General features: G+C 38.8%; 2 protein-coding genes across 3 annotated transcripts in view; one reads left to right on the top strand and one right to left on the bottom strand.

Annotated features, from left to right (window-relative positions):
- LOC135219812 (uncharacterized) overlaps positions 1-20,666 on the bottom strand; it is a 270,228-nt gene that overhangs the window by 139,166 nt on the left and 110,396 nt on the right. The gene's annotated exons all lie outside the window — the stretch shown is intronic.
- LOC135220062 (uncharacterized) overlaps positions 7,823-20,666 on the top strand; it is an 87,128-nt gene continuing 74,284 nt past the window's right edge. The window contains exons 1-2 of the mRNA XM_064257391.1: positions 7,823-8,267; positions 20,347-20,533. Coding sequence (XP_064113461.1) covers positions 7,956-8,267; positions 20,347-20,533 — 499 coding nt within the window. The 5' untranslated portion in view covers positions 7,823-7,955. The remainder of the gene's footprint in view (positions 8,268-20,346; positions 20,534-20,666) is intronic.

Genomic DNA, 20,666 nt, shown 5'->3' with positions numbered 1-20,666 from the left:
TGCTGGAAGTTCATGGTCTTGGAATGTAACCTATACCTAGAAAGCAGTCACTGAATAGACAGAATCCGAGACGGGCGAATGGACAGCAGTTGGGGGGCTGCTGGAAGTTCACTGGTCTTGGAATGGTAACATATACTAGAAGCAGATCACTGAATAGACATGAAACCGAGGCTGGCGAATGGACAGCAGTTGGGGGGCTGTGGGAAGTCATTGGCCCTGCAATGTAACTTAGATCTAGAAGCAGATCATGGAAAGGACATGAGACCGAGGCTAGCAAATGGACAGCAGTTGGGGGGCTGCTGGATGTTTACTGGGCCTGGAATATAACCTAGAACTAGAAGCAGAGCATTGAATGAACATAAAACTGAGGCTGGGAAATGGACAGTAGTTGGGGGGCTGCTGGAAATTCACTGGCCCTGGAATGGAAGCCTGGCCTATTATTATTATTATAAAGTTAAGATATACCAGCCCAATGAGTTTAACTAGACTCTTACAGTGATGGCCCGAAAACATTCAGGAGGAAATTATTTTTAAAAAATACGCACATAAAATCCATGTCTGCAAAGTGGGATGAAATGGAATGGTAGTAAATGAATTACAATAAATTAATGATAAATGAGGATGATTGTTAAGTGATAGATGAGGTTGGAATTAAAGATATGAATTGAACTTACAAAAGACTGAAATAAATAAAAATGACAAAAGTCATCTATTTTAGTAGGGTATAAATATGTTAAATCTAAATAATCAAATCAGATTTTTTCAAAAATATTAATACTCTATATAAAGAAAAATTATCTGATTCTGATAGTATTTCTGATAATGATTTATTACCTAAATATAAATTTCTTTCTCTACTAAAAATTAAGCAATCACATAAAATATGCTTGACTGTTAAAATTGTATTGCAGACATTGCAGTGATAGATGTCCCCTTGTGGAGTTATTATTAAATACTCATGAGTTAGTCTTGTGTGGCCTATTTGTAATCTTGTTCATATTGCTTCAGTTCTTTTTTCATTTTGTTCTAATGTACTTCACAAGTTTACATTCTGCTTGATGCACTTTAACCCTTTAACCATTTAGTATGTATATATACTTAACATGCCAACGCTACCTGAGCCGCCATTTAGTACGTATATATTAGGGGAGCAGATGTTTTGACCGTGATGTTTAGTACGTATATATACAATTGATTTTTCCTGCCTTTCTTTCAAGGTAAATCCACCATAATGTATTCTCCCTAGGTCCGAGGAAGTGCTATCGACCTTATCCGAACAAAAACACTTCCTCCCGAACCCCTTTTATCATAATTTTCCTGATTTTCTATATTTAATGTGGGAATTCGCCAATCACTTGGCGGAGTCGCTATGTAGCGAGACAACACGCTGCTGGCTGGTCGTTCATTTACACGGAATTTTGGTCTTTCAAAGCAGGGGGTAAAAGGGCTATAATCCTTTCTAAGCCAACTTAGCATTGGTCATGAGTGGTTTTCTTCTCTGCTTTTCTTTTCCAGCTCTAGTGCAAATGAAAAACGATAAGTACGTAATTGTAGTTTATTGACATTTTTCCCACTGAAATATAAAAAAACGTACTGGAACGTTACAGAACAAGAGGTTAGATGTAGAACGCACAAACTTTCATTCATGAAACAATGCACAAGTACTATACTCTAAATGAAAGTTATGTACAAAATTCTTACACAACAAACATTGCTGAAAATTCATTTGACAGTGAGAATGATGAAAATGAAAACAGGGCTAACAAGGTAAAGACAATAAAGTAAGATATATGTGTAATGATTGCCAGTAATTTCCTATCCGAAGATTTCGTATTTGACAACACTGGGAGATTCATTACATTGATAAAGGAAAATCTAAAAAATCAGATGATGAAATTTATCGCTATCACCATTTTCTTAATCAAATTACCCTTCAGTCGTGTAAGTCGTGTAGAGAGAGGGAGGATGTTTTCTTTGTATTCTACTGTATCCTTTGAACACTGATGCCATATACAGAAATTCGAACCTAACAATTTTGTCATTGATAGAATTATATATATATATATATATAGTATATATATATATATATATATATATATATATTATATGAGTAGGTATGAGTGTTATGTATGTAATTACATTTATAGTGCACATAGAAACACTGTACACAATATGGGTGTCATTAGCTACGTTTCCAAACTTCTTCCCCGACTTACAATCTGACTACAGATAATCTGCATCCAACAATTCGGGGCTCTTTAATCCGGTCATAAAATCCTACTTATCCCTCCCCGGGCTGTCCAGAAGAAAGAGGCCCTTCCGGGACAAGGCCGAGTTAATCTGCTATCGCTTGAGGAAAAATAACAGTAATTTTTTTTATCGCATAGTTTCATTTATTGTCATCGGTGAATCTGGGCTAGACATTGGGAGTTAGTATGATTTATTTAGGTAATTAGAAACTAGATTATCTTCACCCTACCTTTTCATCAAAGCAGTTTACTATATGATTTAAATTCTTCAGATTTCGGTTCATTTTACGTCTTCACGGTTAGATACGCAGAACCTAGCATGGAAAGGTGTGGCGGCTTGTTTCCGCCACATCTTCACGACATCCGAACTTTGGCCAAGGTTTCATGAATCAAATCTGGGAAAAGTGACTTATTTGATGCGCTTGGTATTAGGGTCTGGAATTGTAACGAGTCCTTTTGAAAGATTCCAGTTCCTTCTTTCATTGATGGTCAGTTCGGAATTCCCTTGTTGATGGTCAAAAGTCACGGGGAAAGTTGGAAAAATGAGTCATCTAGAATTCAAGTGAGATAGGATTATTAGCATTTCCTTAAAGTTAGGAACGTTTCAAGCCAGCATAATTCAGGTGTCTGCACCACAGCAGGGCCGCCCTCAAGAAGAAAAGGAAGAATTCTTCAGACATCTATAAGAAGTAAAAGATTCTGTCCCATATGTAGAGAATACATTAATAATTGGAAATATGAATGGACATATTGGGCAAGACAGGACAGGCATAGAGAGCATATTAGGAGCATTTAGCATTGGAGACAGAAATAGAGAAGGAGAAAACATAATTGATTTTTGCATACTAAACCAGATGTCCATTATGAACTCTTTCTATAATCATAGAGACAGCCACAAGTGGACGTGGTACCGATGGAACTCGGCTTTAGGAGCATATACTGAAAAATCAATGATTGATATACATAACAAATAACAAAAATATGGCCAGAGATGTAAAAAGCATCCCCTCTGTGTCATTCGATTCAGATCACAGGCTTCTCTTAATTAAATTAAAGATGACGAAACCCAAACCAATTAAAAGCCAAGTGAGAGGAAGATTTATTTCAGAGAATATGAGATGAGTGCTTAGTTAGATATCAAAACGAAATAAGTAGAGCTAAACAAATGCAACAGAAGAGCAATGACCCAAATGAAAAATGGAGACACTTTAAAATGGCTGTAGTGGGTGCTGCTAATAATACAGTGCAAAAGAAAAGAGTTCGAGGTTGGAGGAAAAAACAAACTTCTTGGTGGACCCCACACTAAAGGCCGCTGTTGCAAACAAAATGAAACTCTTCAGAAAATGGATGAAAACTTTGAACTTGGAAGATCGCAATAACTATTAAGAAGCCTCGAGAGAAACGGAAAGAATAAAAGCTCAAACAAAAAGAGAAACATGGGAAAGAATAGAAGATCTGGGAAATGATCTCCAAGGTACCAGAAAACTCATATATAGCACTGCCAAAAACTATAGAAAGGGAAGCCAACCACCCACTTAGTAATCAAAGACCCTATGGATGGGACAATTTTAACCGAACCCCGAGAAATTAAATTAGGATGGAAACCTTTGAAACACTACTAAGCAACGAAAACAATGACCTTGAAGAGCATGTAGAATTTGATGTGGTAGGGGATGCAGAACCTGACATAACAACACTGGAGGTAAAAAATGCTCTCAAGAGGATGAGAAATGATAAGGCCCCTGGAGTGGATACAATACCTGCAGAGCTCCTTAAAAACATGGGGAGGATGGAGTCATCTGGCTACTATAGAGCTAATCGGCATACTCTGGAATAGGCAAATGCCACCTGAAGACTGGAGAAGAGATCTAATATGCCCAATCTATAAGAAAGGTGACAAGACAAATTACAGCAATTATAGAGGAATATCCCTAATGTCACATGCTTTTAAAGTATATGAAAGAATACTTGAAACTAGATTGAGAGGATATGTTAACCAAAGCTGGGTGAATGGCAAAACGGTTTTCGACCAGGAAGAGGGACAACTGATATGATTTTCTCCCTCAAGATGATACTTGAGAAGAGCTGGGAATGGGACAGGGACAGATATATAGCTTTTATAGATCTATAAAAGGCTTTTGATAGAGTACCAAGAATAGGGACTGAAAAGGGATGGGATTTGGCCCTAAAAGACCCTTACTATGGAATCCCTGAGAACTTATAAGAGCAATTTATAACACCTATCAAAACATCAGATCCAGAGTAAAAAACAAATCAAGAGGAATGAAGACTGGTTTGAAATTAAATCAGGAGTAAGACAGGGCAGCGTCCTTTTCTCCACTTCTTATTATGTTGTTCCTAGATAAATGTATGAGGGAACTAGGTGGGAATGAAGCTGCAGATATGACCATCAACCTTATGTATGCAGATGACCATGCAATGATAGCCCCCAGCGTAGAATCTCTCCAAGAAAGTCAACAACTGGAACGCGATCTTAACAGCTAATGGAATGCGGATCAACAAGAATAAGACAGGGATCATGCACCTATCACGAACACCAAGTAACGTAGATGTAGAATTAGAAGGTCAGACATTGAAACAGTGTAGAAATTTCAAATACTTAGGAGTAGAGTTTAGTGACCAAAACGATTCAAAACTGGAAATAACTACCCGATTACAGAAATTCAGTAACAATCTGTATCTGCTCTACCCACTAATGAAAGACAGAAATATACCTCGCAAAGTGAAAACCATAATATACCTCTCTATTTTAAGACCAATATTGACTTATGGCCATGAATCATGGACATTAACATCAAGAACTAGAAGCCAACTTCAAGCAGCTGAAATGAAAGCCCTAAGACTCATAAAAGGTGTAACAAGACTGGATAGGCTACGAAATGAAGACATTAGAAGAGAACTGGGAGTGGAGGGGATACTAGATTTTGTGGAGAGACGACAGCTTAGATGGTTTGGACACACCAAAAGAATGGAGGAGGAGCGATATCCTTTAAGGTTTTTGGAATGGACACCGGAAGGAAGGAGACCGGTAGGAAGACCCAAAAATGAGATGGCTACAAAACATAGAGAGAGGAGAGGCTCTAGTTTGCGGGAAGTTGATGAGATGAGGCTCTATGATGATCGCCAAGAATGGAGACAGTTCCTGAAGCAGGACGACTGACAGGCCTGGAGGCCTACCTGGCGTCTGGTGAGAAAGGTGAGAAAGACCTAACAGACTTCTATTTTCAGGACTTTCTGCCGTCCTACAGGATACTCAAAGGCTTCATCAACAGTTCCAATGGACCGTAAATAATTTAGAAGTAATTAATACACAACTGTCTAAAAAGTTACATTTTAAGATCAAGACCTGAATACTTCATTTACCTTCATCTTCCATATTAAAACAGATAATTTACAAGAGAGCATGCAGCATTCTGGTTGAATATATTCACTTTCTTAGATATAGGGAAGTAGTGCTCAGAAATATAGGTATTTTATAACTTATACCAATATATATCAGTAAAGGATGAAAATTCACCAACCAACAAATTCAGATATATTGACATCAGATCAACTGCGCAGATTGGTTTAGTGATTCTAATAATATATCACCGTTATTTACCCTATCTTATCCCGAAAGTCTTAAGGGGCCCATACACGTTCAAAAAAATCGTCAAAATTTTGCATCAAAATTTTGATGCAAAATTTGAGTGTGTGTAGGACGTTTTGATGTCAAAAAAAGTTTTGAAGCAAAATTTTGATTGATCAAATCCGTTTGAGATTTTTTTTGACGAGACGTCAAATTTTTGATGCGTGTGGGGGCTCCTGTCAAAATTTTGATCAAACTTTTTAGTTCGCAGGTGACTGACGAGGAGATAGGATCGCCATGTCTGTGAAGGAGGCCGAAAAGAAATTTTTGATTGAAGTTTTAGGAGTGTAGAGTCAATGCTGTTTTTATCGCTAAATTAACCATCACTGAAAAATATATTTCTAAATATTTCTATTTTGAGGCTTATTGCAGTTGAAGTACAGAATTTTTCAATCTAATTCGTATATAAAGTATTTTGAAAGCCAACTATAATTTGATTAAAAAAACCATCAAACAGTCAATATTTTTCATACATAAAATACCCGTTAATTCTCTCATTACAAACAAAGATAAAGCCTAACGTTCTAACTTATATAAAGTACAGAATTTTGCATAAAAGAGTCGTGTAATTTAATCTGTATATAGCTGACATAAAGGAAAGTCAGGTACAGCATTAAAAAAATGTATTCTCTTACTGAACGATCAGTAATTTACATACTAGATAAATAAGTATGCATGTCCATTTTTCTTTGACAAGAAGAATTAGATGTAATTTTATGTTAAGTAACCTATAAATTGTCATGAAAAATTACTGCGCAGAGTTTTTGACGTCATAAAAACCCTAGTCTAGTAATTTTCCCGTTTTAAAATCCAGTCTTTTGACCATTTCCGACGTTTACCAGGAGGTTTATCAGAGTCCAATGCCAACACTAGTGCTGTGGCCACTGATGCATACATGTCGAAGATTTTGACGGCACTGAATTTTGATGGGAAAAACGCCTAAACGTGTGTGGGCAATTATCCATCAAAATTTTGTATCAAAGTTTTGATGCAAAATTTTGACGCTTTTTTTGAATGTGTATGGGCCCCTACATTGGAATAGGTTCAGTACTAATTTGATTCAGCGTTTCAGTAAAATTGACAATTATACTACCAACAATTTTATCATTGAAATATCCAAAAATACTATGTGCTTGTTCTTTATCACTGAAATCACTAGGGAACTGTTTTTTCTTTAGTTTAACCTTATCATGAAGAAGCCTATATAAAGTTTGCTTATGTAAATTGCTTTCTTTTTCTAAGATTTATTTATTATATTGTTGCAGTTTCGCCATTCTCAAATAAATGTGACGGTTCTTTACTATTCTTTATACTCGTGCAGCTTCAGTCTTTAACCTTCGCTATTTGTCCTGTTTATATTATTTTCCCTCTTCAGCGTGAAGGCCATACTTTTATTCGGCAGATTATAACGATTCATGAGGTAACCTACGCTGTCTGAATCAAGGCACTAACAAAAACATGACTAGGAAAATTTTATATATTTCTTAAACCTCTCCAAAATACAAACATCACTCTTTACAAGTTTCGTAAGCATTAACTCGGTAAGAATCGTGGTTGCTGACGTCACGTGGCAACGCTCCTTATTCATGTGTGAACTCTTTGATGTGAATTACAATGACGTCAGTAACAAGCAAGTTAGTTCCGTTTTCATGAATTCAAACTATCTCGAAACCACAAAATGTTGGGGATCATAAATTAGCAAGATATTTCTAACATCTAGGAATAAATAAATTCAAATTTATAGTTACTCAAGTATAACAGACTGGATTTCCTAACTGAATTTACCCAAATAATTTAATAAATGGAGACAAGGAGATTATTTCCCGTTCTTAATTCCACCCTATCTCGAACACTTCGAAGCTTCGAAAAGCGATGACGTCAGAGTCTTCGGACAAACTACTAGTCTACGGCCGGTAGATGTCCCTCCCTCTGACGCGGGAAGCATGCGTCGTTTATGAGCGAACAACCGCTCTCTCTTTCATTATTGCATCTGCTTGCAAGCCAGTGGTAAACCGCTTAAGATAACCTTAACTGATCTGTAGGTTAACGCCCGAGCCATGAAGAGACTGCGAGAAAGTGCTCCAGACGCCCCTGACAGCAGCAATAAGAAGAAATGTGCAACAAGATGGTCGTCCAAGAAGGAACAAAGGAGTGGCGGCGTTGTAACGGTCGAGGCGTCGTCATCATCAGCGTCATCGGCGGCGTTCAAACTCAGTGATACCACGCCGTCGCCTGCCCCAACGCCTCCGACTCCTGCTCCGCTGCCTCCTCCTCCACCACTCGCGTCCTCAGCATTTCCTCCTCCATCACGTATAAATGAACCTTCGGAATTTCTCACAGAGCTGAGGAAATGCGCTTTCCCAGCGTTGGTGAGTAAATATTTTATTTTTTGCCTTTTTCTTTTAGCCTTCAGTTGAATCATGAGGGAAAAAGACAGGACGCAGGGCGGCTTCTATCTAGGGCTTGTCTTCTGGGTGGCAGCTGAGGAGAGGCGCGTGGTGGCCTCTGGGTTGTAGACTAGGTACCATTTGGGACACTTGGGGTCAGGCATTTGACAGTGAATAACAAGCAGCGTTGATTGATTGGATGGAATTGATTTGATGGGATTGACTCCAGCTTTCTTGCGAAAACGGTTGGGGGATGTTGGTTAGTTGTATCGGCTTGTCCTGGTCAAAATTCAACTTCGCGGTTAGTTCTACGACGAATTGTACCAGTTCATAGCTACTTTCGTGGTGTTAACTTGGTGTGGAATATGTAGTACGTGTGCGCTTTTATTTCCCAAAGTTTGTGCTTTCTATGTGGAACTTGCTTATAGCCCTATCCTCTGCTTACCAGATAGTCTTGAATTTGGCTAGTAGCCTACTGCAACCAAGCCTAGCAGGCGTTTTAATACGTATTACTTCAGAGTTTTCAGATTCTGGGGCTGCAATTACACTAACATTCTAACGAAGCTAACGTGAGGAATTCCTTGGCTTTGTGTCCAAGTGCAAAGGTCTGCCACCCAGGTCAGAGTTTGTTGACCTGTGGTTGAGTGAAAAATTTCTGTGAAGCCAGGTTGCATTCGTTTTGAGTAATGTGTAAGGTTCTCTTATGAAGGCTGTGATCTGCAGAATTAGCCTAACAAGTGCACACAACCCGAGTGAGTCTTGACCCTAGACTGCATAGATTGTCATAGCCTATTGTGTTGAAGGTTAGTAGACCTAAGTAGTTGCTCTGCGTGGTTTTTATTACTTTGGTAATTTACGTTATAATATTTTCATTGCATATTAAGAATTTACTTGGTTTTTTTGCTGGTTGACTGTAATAAACATCAGAACAGATTGTTTTTGTATGCTGGCCATCCTGGAGTACTAAAGTGCATATGCTGTGTTACAGGGGGATTGGAGGGTAAGTAGCATACCTTAACCTAACTAGGTTAGGTTAAGGTATGATAGGGTAATGCACTGCTGTGTGGACAGGAGGACACTTTCCCAAAATAATTATTTCAGCACTAACAGTATCATGAATTACGTGCCAGTCATAACCCAACCAGCATGGAAATAGCAGATCGAGACCTCTACTTTCTTCTCAAAGTAGGTTTTTTTTTTCCCCCGTCACAAAATTTCATAATTTCCGGTCAAACACAAGTTAATGAAAGTCGAGCCATGTGTAGTGCAAACTTACCTCCATGACACCTACGACGAAATCTTACATATAACAACTTATGGTGTAGAAGATTGACACCATCTCGGTGTTTGCAGAGTCACTTGTGTCGATAAACTAACCATTTCTTGTGCTAAATCCGCACACCACTTGTACCCATAAGACGCTCTGGGACATTTAATTCACAATCTTAAATGATGAAGTGTATTGGCTCCGGCCAGGAAAACACGTTTGTCTGGGAAGAGGAAGAAGAGTGCTTTAGGTAACATTGAAATAATTTGAAGTGGATATTGTCGCTGCATTTCTTTTCATCCTTTGGGTAACGTCGCCAGCTTCACTTCCTGTTTTGCTTTTAGCAATAAAGTGCAAATTTCTTCAAATTTGATTGGTACTGCAGTGTTTGAAGACTTAAGTCTCATTATCTTCATGACATTTTTCCAAAATCTTTGGTGAATTAGCTGTAGAAGTATGGAACTACAGTAAAGATCTCTATCTGCGAGTGTGAGCCACACAAGTAACCTATTCCCCTTACAATTGTCATTAATTTAAGCAACCAGTGTGAACCAATACATTGAAATATGCATAAGTTGTCATATATTAAAAAGATAGCATTACAGTAACAATAACTACTGTTTATGATAGTGATGTAAATTACAGACCAGTGGAAACAATATTTGGAAAGTAAAAACTGCAATTTTATTACAAATTTCAGTATAAAATCACTAAAAATGCAATGAAAGAAAAGCATGCAGCGAGGATAAATGACATTATATACATACATATATATATATATACATATATATATATAAATTGAAAACTTTCAGGAGGTGAACATATTTCAGATTTATTTGATTACAAAAATGGCAACATCTGTAGGCCAAAGGTTGAGAGTTTTGTGCGGTGAGAATAAGTGCTGACATTATTTTCACTGGGTTGTGACAATATCCACTCCCGAAATAATTGGTTAAAAACCAGAGAAAGGTTAAGCATTGCATATATTTATTATGTATTCACGATAATTCATTTTGAAATATTTGTTGTTGTGAAAGTAACCAGATTCCTGACAAATTTCATCGGTTTTGGTGTGATATAGGGTAAACAACTGCAGTTGATCATAGTCATCACGTGGCTTGGCCTTTTTCTCTTGATATTTAATTGGTGAAACAAGAATCCAATTACATATGGGATTTCAAAACTGCTTTGAAAACATTTTACGAATAGCTCGCATGCTTATTTTAGTTTGTATGGGTCTTTCATATGTCGCATTATGTTGACAAAACTTCAGTTTTTTTAATGTTATGCATAAAGATATAATTGTATTCTTGTTTCACCAATTATAGAGTGAGTAATGTATCTCATTGCGTTGAAGAAACTAGTCTCTTGAGTGGTATGCTTAATTATTGAATTATAGTTTTATTTATTGAATTTTATTTTTATTTCCGATTAAATATAGTGAAAGGTGACTCAGTCCATGCAAGTGCCTGCACAACGATGCATTACCCTAGTTTATTGCCTCCTTTTATGGTAGATCTAGGTCAAGACTTTGCATTGGGTATTTCTGTGGAAATCAAGTTTCCTATAGTAATTGGGTTGTTTATCAAGAAGTTATTAATTTTGCGGGGTTGACTGCAATTGACCCCAGGGGTAGTACTAAACACTGATGTAAATTTGATGTTCCAAGTCCTAGTGGCTGTCGTATTTGCAGGAACGTTCTTTCCAACCCATGCAGAGTTAGTGCCTTTTATAATAGTTTTTCCTTTAGCCAATCCCTTCTTGAACATATTACTTGTTGAAGTGCAGATTTACTTTGTTTCCACATGTGGCGTTTTATCACCATCTGCTCCAGTGACGATGCGCCCCAAGTCCTTCTGGGGCAAATCTACTTCTTCAGTTGTTGATGCGCCCCAACTGCTCACTATATAGTTGTTGCGCCCCAACTCGCGCAATTAAAAAAGATTACACATTGGATGCAATAGTAGTTTTCATACATAGAAAATTCTTTATTGCATACTTGTCATGAAGACACCTTTATTTCATATTCGGCAAATTAAATTTTTGCGCCCTAAATCCTTTTTTAAATTAACTCAATTTGGGAGATAAAATTATCAGACTGGATGTAGTAGAAATAGTTTTAAATTCTTTATTCTTTTATCACAAAGCCTGTATTCCTTAACTAATTGAATTGAATATGAAATAGAGAATACTATATAAAATATTGTAAAACTAATATCTAAAGAAAAGGAGTCAAAAGAGGATGGAAAAATTAGAAAGGTGACAGATCTCCACTAGTGTACCTATCCCAGCAATTATGCAAACTGCCCTGGAGTTTCCTTTTATGATTTTCTCGATGCGCTTGATTTTCCTGTAAGACTAACTTAAGTGGCCTATCAATAATATCTTCTGCTTCTTCTTTTAGAAGGGTAGTTAGGATGTAGCTGTAATTGGCTTTTCACAAAAACAGACAGTGCATGGGTATGTTGGCAGGGCCATCACCATGATGGATGTGTGGTTAAAACTGTATTTGTACTCAAAAGTAAGGAGCCCCATTACATATCCGTGGACGATCGATTTTCATGGGAAAAAATCTTGAATAAAGTAACTACTACATGTATAATGGATGTTTGGAAATGATAAAGGGAACAGTATAATTGCTAATAACGAGGTTTTTGTAGTTGTCCCAGTGAAAATAAAGCCTAAAAAACATCAAACGGTAAAGGGGGACCCATTGGGAAACAGGTTTTTGGGTGGGGGGAAGCGGCCTCAGACTTTCACGGCGCCCAAAACTCTCAATTCCCGGTTTTGAGACACAAATGTACATACATATTTACGGTTTTGTTACGGCTGACCCTTTACTTTGAATACAAAAGTTTGACCTCTTCCTCTGCATTCAAGGTTGACGTAGGCTAGCCTAGGACCCTTTACTTTGCAGAACTTTTGAACCACTAGCCTTAAATTAGATGCTAGGACCCCTTACTTTGCATACATAACTTTGAACTACTACTTTACATGTAAATGGTAGACTAGCCTAGGCTACCTCACCAGTATTACTGATAAATTAGTTGTCAACGGTGAATATGTTTGTGTGCTGTCAGTAAGGCCGTGGCGGAACAGCGCTTCATGCCTTATCCACATAGTATTTGAAGATTTTTGGCAAGCACGGTATGTTCTGGCAAGAGGTAATGTTGCGCTGTGCACGCTAGCCACAGGGGTTACAGTAAGGCCGTACATACAAAAAAACACAACTAGCCTAGGCTATAAATCCCCTCATAAATGTAACATTAAACACCTTACTCGTTCGCCATGGCCTTACTGTTCGAACACTTGCTTTGGTACTGGCTTCGAACTACCCGAAAAACTAGTTAACATACAAATTGTGGCATCGTGCATGCTTCTGCATGCCCACCGTCGGGCCGATAGATCAGTTCGAACACGTGCTTCAAGGGGTTTTTAAGTTTTCATGAATTTAGCAGGGAGTTTACCCATCCCCATGAGTAAGAGGCTCCTCTAAGATAAGAAATGTGAGAGTAAAAATATGTAGTGCAGCAGTGCTATATTAACCCTCACAGGGGAGTGCAAATAATGCAAAACCTCTTACCCTGCCAGTTAAAAAAAAAAAAAGGAAGATGTGCAAATACTCTGACGAGAAAATTTCTAAGGCTGTTTGTACCAACCATGGTAATTTGGAAGTGAATATCCATTGCAGTGTCTATGCAGAGATACGTGAAATAGTATGTGATTAGCGAGTTATCAGTTACAAAATTCATTGTGCTTGATATTGCAGCCTTAGTTCACATCATGTAGTAAAAGGGAAAGAGAATAAATAAAAATGGGAACATACCCTTTGTAATTTAGGATATGTATATTAAGTGATGTACATATACTTGGAAGAGTGGTGGTGTCGTGGCTTCCCTCATGATATCACATGGGTGACTTCTTATTCTGTAACTGAGTTGTGTTTATCATAGGAATTGCACTTCATTTATAGTCCATTTAATAATTTCAATATTTTCTTCCAATTTCATTCAAGAAAATATGGTGTAAAATACTAATCACTAATTTGATGCCTCTTGTTAACAATGGTCAGTACTCTGTGTATCCTTTGCAGAACAAGGGTTCAAGGTTGAGCAAACTCTGAAATTTCAAGAAACTTAAAACCTTTATACTCAGTGTTTTCATTGTGTAACTCGAAGTCCAAAATTTATAACTGTTAAGTCATTATGTCCTATAAAATGCTCTAGCTTACAAGGCGAGTCTCTAGTTGCTATGCTACTGAAGAATACTGCAAGATTACTATCTGGAGATATTCCATGAGAAATCAGGTGCATGAATCTACTTTGGCCCGGGCACTGACAGTTAACTTGTAGTAGTAATGATGCTGTAAGGGGGGGGGTCTTCTTTTTTTTTTTTTTTTTTCGTATTAGATGAAATTTGCAACAATAATGCTACAATCAATGTTTGTCCTAGGGCTGTGTCTGTCTTCTTGACCATGGGGAAATATTGTAGAATGGTGGGCTAAAAATGGGGGGGGGGGGGGGGGGAGGAAACACGTGTTTGTTGAATGTAAGGCTGGTCTTACAGAAATGGTAATTTCGGGTGTGTTCTCCCGTCATTCTCCGTCCATGGCTTAGATTGAAAGAATGCAGATCAGCTTGGGCATGTCTTTAGCATATGTCCAGACAAGATGTTTTGGGTTTTGGCTTTGACTGACAGGTAATGATAACTTTAACCTTTTGTAGGGCATCATGACCTTTAGAAGTGTTAGAAAAAGATTCTAATGAAATTCTCAATTAGCATTATATCAAATTCTAAACATAAAGACTTCCCAAAATTCTGAATTGCTAAGATGTGATCCTAAGTATTTTAGCCTCTGCCTTGAAGTTTGGTTGTTCATTCACATTGGAAGGGCTACGGCCTGACTGTGGTCTTAGCTGGGGAGGTAAAATGGTAGGATGTCCATAAATGTCTGAAATGGGCACAGCATATTCTAGATAGTCCTTATACATGGTATGCAGAAAAGTATCTTAAGTTCTTTCTGCGCACCATGTCCTAGCAGGATGGTCCTTTTCTAAAGTGCCACTGCAATTGTGTATACATAGAGTAGCTCAGACTGAAGAAGTTTACACAATGATTACTACCTTCTGTTGGTCATTGCTAAATCCGCATTGCAATCACCACCATGAGTTGATCAAAAGCAGCTCACGTCTACTAACAGTTTGGCTGATATGACAGGTGAGAGCGCCAGACCTTCCTGACCTTTCGTTAACGCCTTTGATTTTCCAAACTTAATTTATGAACAGGTATGTTTCCATTGAGGGTTCTCAAAGGATTTCTGCTCCTGGCTTGGTCCTTGGATCAAGCAGGAAATATGCTGGAGCAGTTTAGGAAGGGTTTCAGGGTTCCGGTGAGGTTCCTTCTCTTAGGGAGAAAGTAGATTGGGAAGACTGCACCTTGGAGGAGGGACTCAAGGGTCCTATGCCAGAACAGGCGGAAAATCCCGAGATACAGAGGACATTTCAGATCAGTGCTGATCCATCAGCATAATGGTCTAGAGGAAGGACCTATGACCTCGTCAGTTGATCATTCCTCTCAACTTGGGACCCTGTATGGAACCCCAGGCTTCATTGGGATTACTGTTGTCTTCCCTTGCTGTCGGGGTCCTTGATCAGGTGGATGAAGTATAGTGCGTTTATTTTTCTAAGATCGCTCTGGTGGGGCCAGGTAGAAAAGGAGCGTCGTCATCTACGGGTATGTGAGTCCCATTAAATGCTTCCTGCAGATATAATCCTTCCTAGGAGGATTCGTTTAGACCTTGGGAGTCGAGGGAAAGGGTTTGCTTTTTCCCTGTTGACTTTTTTTTTATTTTTTTCATTCCCAATTCTATTTAGCTATTCATTCTTTCTCTTTCTATAATTATAGATGCGCTGAATGGCCTGTTGGCGCCGGTGTTTAGACTTTAAACTTGAGTTCATAAGTCAATCGATCTATTATGCCCTTAGAAAAGACATCCACTTTGCATAACATTATCACTTTCTCTTTTCTTTTTTGAAACTAGAGATTCCACTGTATTTCCTGCCTCTTGCTTCCTTGCTAAGTCTACGAATAGTCATTTCTGACACTTGTCGCTTCAGATGTTTTCTGGATAGCCTTCAAAACATCAGTTACAGGACCTTTATGATAGTTTTTATAAAATGAAGTATTTCAGGAAATTATAGACATATTTCCTTCCTTGGCCTCAAGTGGTGGGTGAGGACGTTTACGGGAGTCACTTGGGCTGGTCTGTCCATACTTATCACAGTGGGTGATAGAGTTCGAGTGTCCTTTAATGATATTGACCATGACCTTTTAAATCCTCTTTAAAAATCATAGGTCCCCTAAACTCAGATCTGGCATCGCCAGGGAAAAAATATGCCATGTCTTCAGTTTCATATATTCAAAATATCTGATGCAAACAAAGAACCACATTTCAAGAAAAGAAAAGTATTTCAATAGACCACAAAGCTAATATGATTACCTTAACATGGAAATTGGCAACATATATCTGTACAAGCCACACCACAGCAATCATGTTATGGTAAACGCACTAAAGTCTCGCAAGAGATTCCTCCTCTTCTGCCTCGCCAGAAAAGGTTATAAGAGCCTTCAAAAGAGGTTGTCAGGTAAACAGGTGGCCCTGGGTTTAGTTCACCTAGACCCCAGTCTCGGTGCAACAACTGATTGGAGAGGCAGTTCCCATCTCACAAGAAGCAGCAGAAATTCTGGTGGCTGTTTTCTGAAAGTTTTCCTGCCTAGATCTGTGGTCTTTTGCATTGGCCAAACTAAGGACTCCCTCGGGCCAGTTTTGAACAAGGGTTTGGCTTAAGGTAGACAGTACCAGTTGGGCAATTTCCTACCCAGCCCACTAGACAACATCCTTTAGTCCCTGGAAAAAATCATTAATTCTTTTTCTTTCTCTTGTACTTAAAATTGTCCCTTTCAATCTCTTCCAAGAGAAGGCAGATAAAGGTAGTAAAGAAAGGACTCTGCCCCCAAGGTGTCTTGCTTTGAAACTTCTAAGGTTCGGCTTCTCTACCCTTTTACCAAAGGGAAGCAAAGGATTCTCACATTGGCTCCTCACCTGTGGAGGAGGTACAGATTTTCAAGCTTGCGCTAGGCCTACTGAATTGCTAGCCAAGAGAGTGGTACCTGCTCCCTCGGCTACTTGAGGAAGCTAACTTCTGATACTGACACTGTGCCAGGGCTTCTCCCTGGGAACAGAGGGCTCTCTTTTCCTTCTGTGCCAGTGAGGGCACAGGCCGAGTGCAGGAGTGGAGTTGCACTGGTGAATCGGTTCTCCCGGTCACTACTGTTACAGGTTACCGGCCCAGGACTTTAATAATGGCCTGTGTCTAAACGTACAACTGTAGAGGCAAGAATGGAGTTCTTTATACAAACTTTAACCAATGGCTCACCAATGGCTTCGTTTTTTAAGTCTTGGAGAAGTACTGAGAATGCCATTGCCTTTTCCGGCAGTCACCCCTCTTTACTCCTTTTTCCTCATCACGAGTACACAACAGGGGCGGCTCAGCCTAACCCAGAGCTGTGGCTTGGCAATGCCGACTTGAATTGGAAGCTTGGCTCCTTCCTTTGTATTCCGGATGAATCTGTCTGCAACAGGTGCAGGAGGAGGGAATTGGTCAATGCAGACCCCTGCACTCCTTCCCCCTTTGGCATATTGGCCACATGCCCTTGGACAATTTTCCTTGGAGCTGTGGTGGAGGCTCTGTTTGTGTGCCTTGCCTGGCTTCTATAACAGGACAGGTTCACATCGCTTTAGACATGTGGGCAGAGTGGATTGGCCACTACATGCTGGAACTGGCTACAGTGCAGGTAGGCTACACAGTAGAGTACCCATTCCATTTGTCAGACTATTGAAGCAACCGCTTGTTTCTCTTGGAAAGGGAGGAAGATCAGGTTCCAGACGACAAGACACAACCCATTGCTGGTATTTGCTTTACTGTCTTTCACAAGTCACTCATCCAAGCTTTTTTCCTATGATATGACTTGTCCATCATAGGAAGAAAGCCCAGAAGTCTATAGTTGACCTCGCAGTTCCTATACTGCGATAAATTCGTCAGAGGTACGATTCAAACCCTAGTTCTTAGGACCAGGCCACGAGTCAAGGTGAGTTGCTCGTCAGCTCATCTGACCAATATCGGAATCCTCTCACTAATTGTGTCTTGTAATGTCAAGGACCAATGGATTGTATTGTGAAGTTGTGAAGTGATTATTATTATTATTCTTATTATTATTATTATTAATTTATTTTTTTTTTTTTTTTTTTTTTTTTTTTTTTTTTTTTTTTTTTTTTTTTTTGCTCTATCACAGTCCTCTAATTCGACTGGGTGGTATTTATAGTGTGGGGTTCCGGGTTGCATCCTGCTCCTTAGGAGTCCATCACTTTTCTTACTATGTGTGCCGTTTCTAGGATCACACACTTCTGCATGAGACCTGGAGCTACTTCAGCCTCTAGTTTTTCTAGATTCCTTTTCAGGGATCTTGGGATCGTGCCTAGTGCTCCTATGATTATGGGTACGATTTCCACTGGCATATCCCATATCCTTCTTATTTCTATTTTCAGATCTTGATACTTATCCATTTTTTCCCTCTCTTTCTCTTCAACTCTGGTGTCCCATGGTATTGCGACATCAATGAGTGATACTTTCTTCTTGATTTTGTCAATCAACGTCACGTCTGGTCTATTTGCACGTATCACCCTATCCGTTCTGATACCATAGTCCCAGAGGATCTTTGCCTGATCGTTTTCTATCACTCCCTCAGGTTGGTGCTCGTACCACTTATTACTGCAAGGTAGCTGATGTTTCTTGCACAGGCTCCAGTGGAGGGCTTTTGCCACTGAATCATGCCTCTTTTTGTACTGGTTCTGTGCAAGTGCCGGGCATTCACTTGCTATGTGGTTTATGGTTTCATTTTTCGTATTGCACTTCCTACATATGGGAGAGATGTTATTTCCGTCTATCGTACTTTGAACATATCTGGTTCTTAGGGCCTGATCTTGTGCCGCTGTTATCATTCCTTCAGTTTCCTTCTTTAGCTCTCCCCTCTGTAGCCATTGCCAATTGTCATCGCTGGCTAGTTCTTTAGTCTGTCTCATGTATTGTCCGTGCATTGGTTTGTTGTGCCAGTCCTCTGTTCTCTCTGTCTTTCTCCTGTCTCTGTATATTTCTGGGTCTTCGTCTACTTTTATTAGTCTCTTCCATGCACTCTTTAGCCACTCGTCTTCACTGGTTTTCAGATATTGCCCAGTGCTCTGTTTTCAATGTTGACGCAGTCCTCTATACTTAGTAGTCCTCTCCCTCCTTCCTTTCGTGTTATGTATAGTCTGTCCGTATTTGCTCTTGGGTGTAGTGCTTTGTGTATTGTCATTTGTTTCCTGGTTTTCTGATCTATGCTGCGGAGTTCTGCCTTCGTCCATTCCACTATTCCTGCGCTGTATCTGATTACTGGCACTGCCCATGTGTTTATGGCTTTTATCATATTTCCTCCATTCATATTTCCTCCATTGAGTTTTGACTTGAGTATCGCCTTGAGTCTCTGCATATATTCTTTCCTGATCGTGTCCTTCATCTCTTGGTGTTTTATATCCCCTCCTTCCATTATTCCCAGGTATTTGTATCCTGTCTCATCTATGTGTTTGATGTTGCTCCCATCTGGTAGCTTTATCCCTTCAGTTCTCGTTACTTTGCCTTTTTGTATGTTGACTAAGGCGCATTTTTCTATTCCAAACTCCATTCTGATGTCCCCAGATACAATCCTTACAGTCTGGATTAGGGTATCTATTTCCTTGATGCTCTTACCATACAGCTTGATGTCGTTATTATTATTATTATTATTATTATTATTATTATTATTATTATTCTCCTCTTCTTCCTCCTGGCCCATAAGCAAAATGGATACATGAGCTCCAGAGGTTCGAGATTTCCTAATGTGAAGACCTCAGTTGTATACTTAGGAAAAATACAATTTACTTTAAAAAATTGTTTTGGAGGCCTTAGGCTCTTAGATTGTTGATTAGTTGCATGGCCTGATGTACCTCTGGCTCTTGTAGAGCTAGGCGTCCCTTATTCTTTTTCACGAGTATGGCGGGCTCTTAACATTTGTCAGTTTCTGATATGAACCTCAAGAATCTCGTGGTCCCCTTTCTCTGCTCATGAGTGTGACCAGGAGCATGGTGTTTATGGAGGAGGTGGAACTTCATAGCCAGAGACTGTTCTCCCTCTTCAGGTGCTAGTCTCCTACACATATGTTTAAATACAAGTTACTGTGAAAGTTTTATATGAGTTTTTGTTCTCATTACATATTTATTTAACATAAGGTTTTATGATTGATTACTGAATAGCACTTTTAACTGTTTTGTTACATGCGTCTGGTATCTCCGTGTTTCAATAATTGTCTCACGGTCGCATAGAAGGCGCAAGAGTAAAGTCTAGACCAATGCATCGTTGGAGCCCACTATGTAACAACTGGTCTCTGGTGTGTGAGTGTAGTACATTGATATGCTTAAAAAAAAAGGTTAATTTTAATCACTTAATTACAAAATTCATAAACAATGAAAGCAAGAAAGTGAACAGACATAGCAAAGCTATGAATTATTAGTAAAATATTTATGAATAAAAAATACAAATTGATATGCAGCAAACAGTTTTTATAGAATTAAAAAACAATACAGTAGTTGTAAAGTAGTAGAATAGAACATTAACATAGTTACTATATACAATACCCCAACTAATGATAGTTTTCTTTTGACAGAGAGACAGTGCACTAATACCCAAGCTTCTTGATTGTGTGATGAGGAAGTTTTTGCTTGTGCCAAACAAACTTTCATGGGGAGAAGAGTGTGAGGCAGTTTTTACACTACTGTATGTTTGTCTGCACTACCCAACAACAGTTACTCCACAGTTTGCTGAGGAGGTTGCTTCAGAGTTTGTTGGTCGTTGTAAGTAAAGATTGTTGTAATGGATACAGCATATTTGTGAGTGTTAAGATGTTTACTGTTTACACTAATTTTTATATGTAATATAGAATTGATAGGTTTATATAATTTATTTTATTATTTTTTTTTTTTTTCT

The sequence above is a fragment of the Macrobrachium nipponense genome, chromosome 1, assembly GCF_015104395.2.
Source record: "Macrobrachium nipponense isolate FS-2020 chromosome 1, ASM1510439v2, whole genome shotgun sequence".
Lineage (NCBI taxonomy): Eukaryota > Metazoa > Arthropoda > Malacostraca > Decapoda > Palaemonidae > Macrobrachium > Macrobrachium nipponense.
Note: the sequence above shows the minus strand (reverse complement) of the source record. Positions and strands in the feature narration are given on the sequence as shown.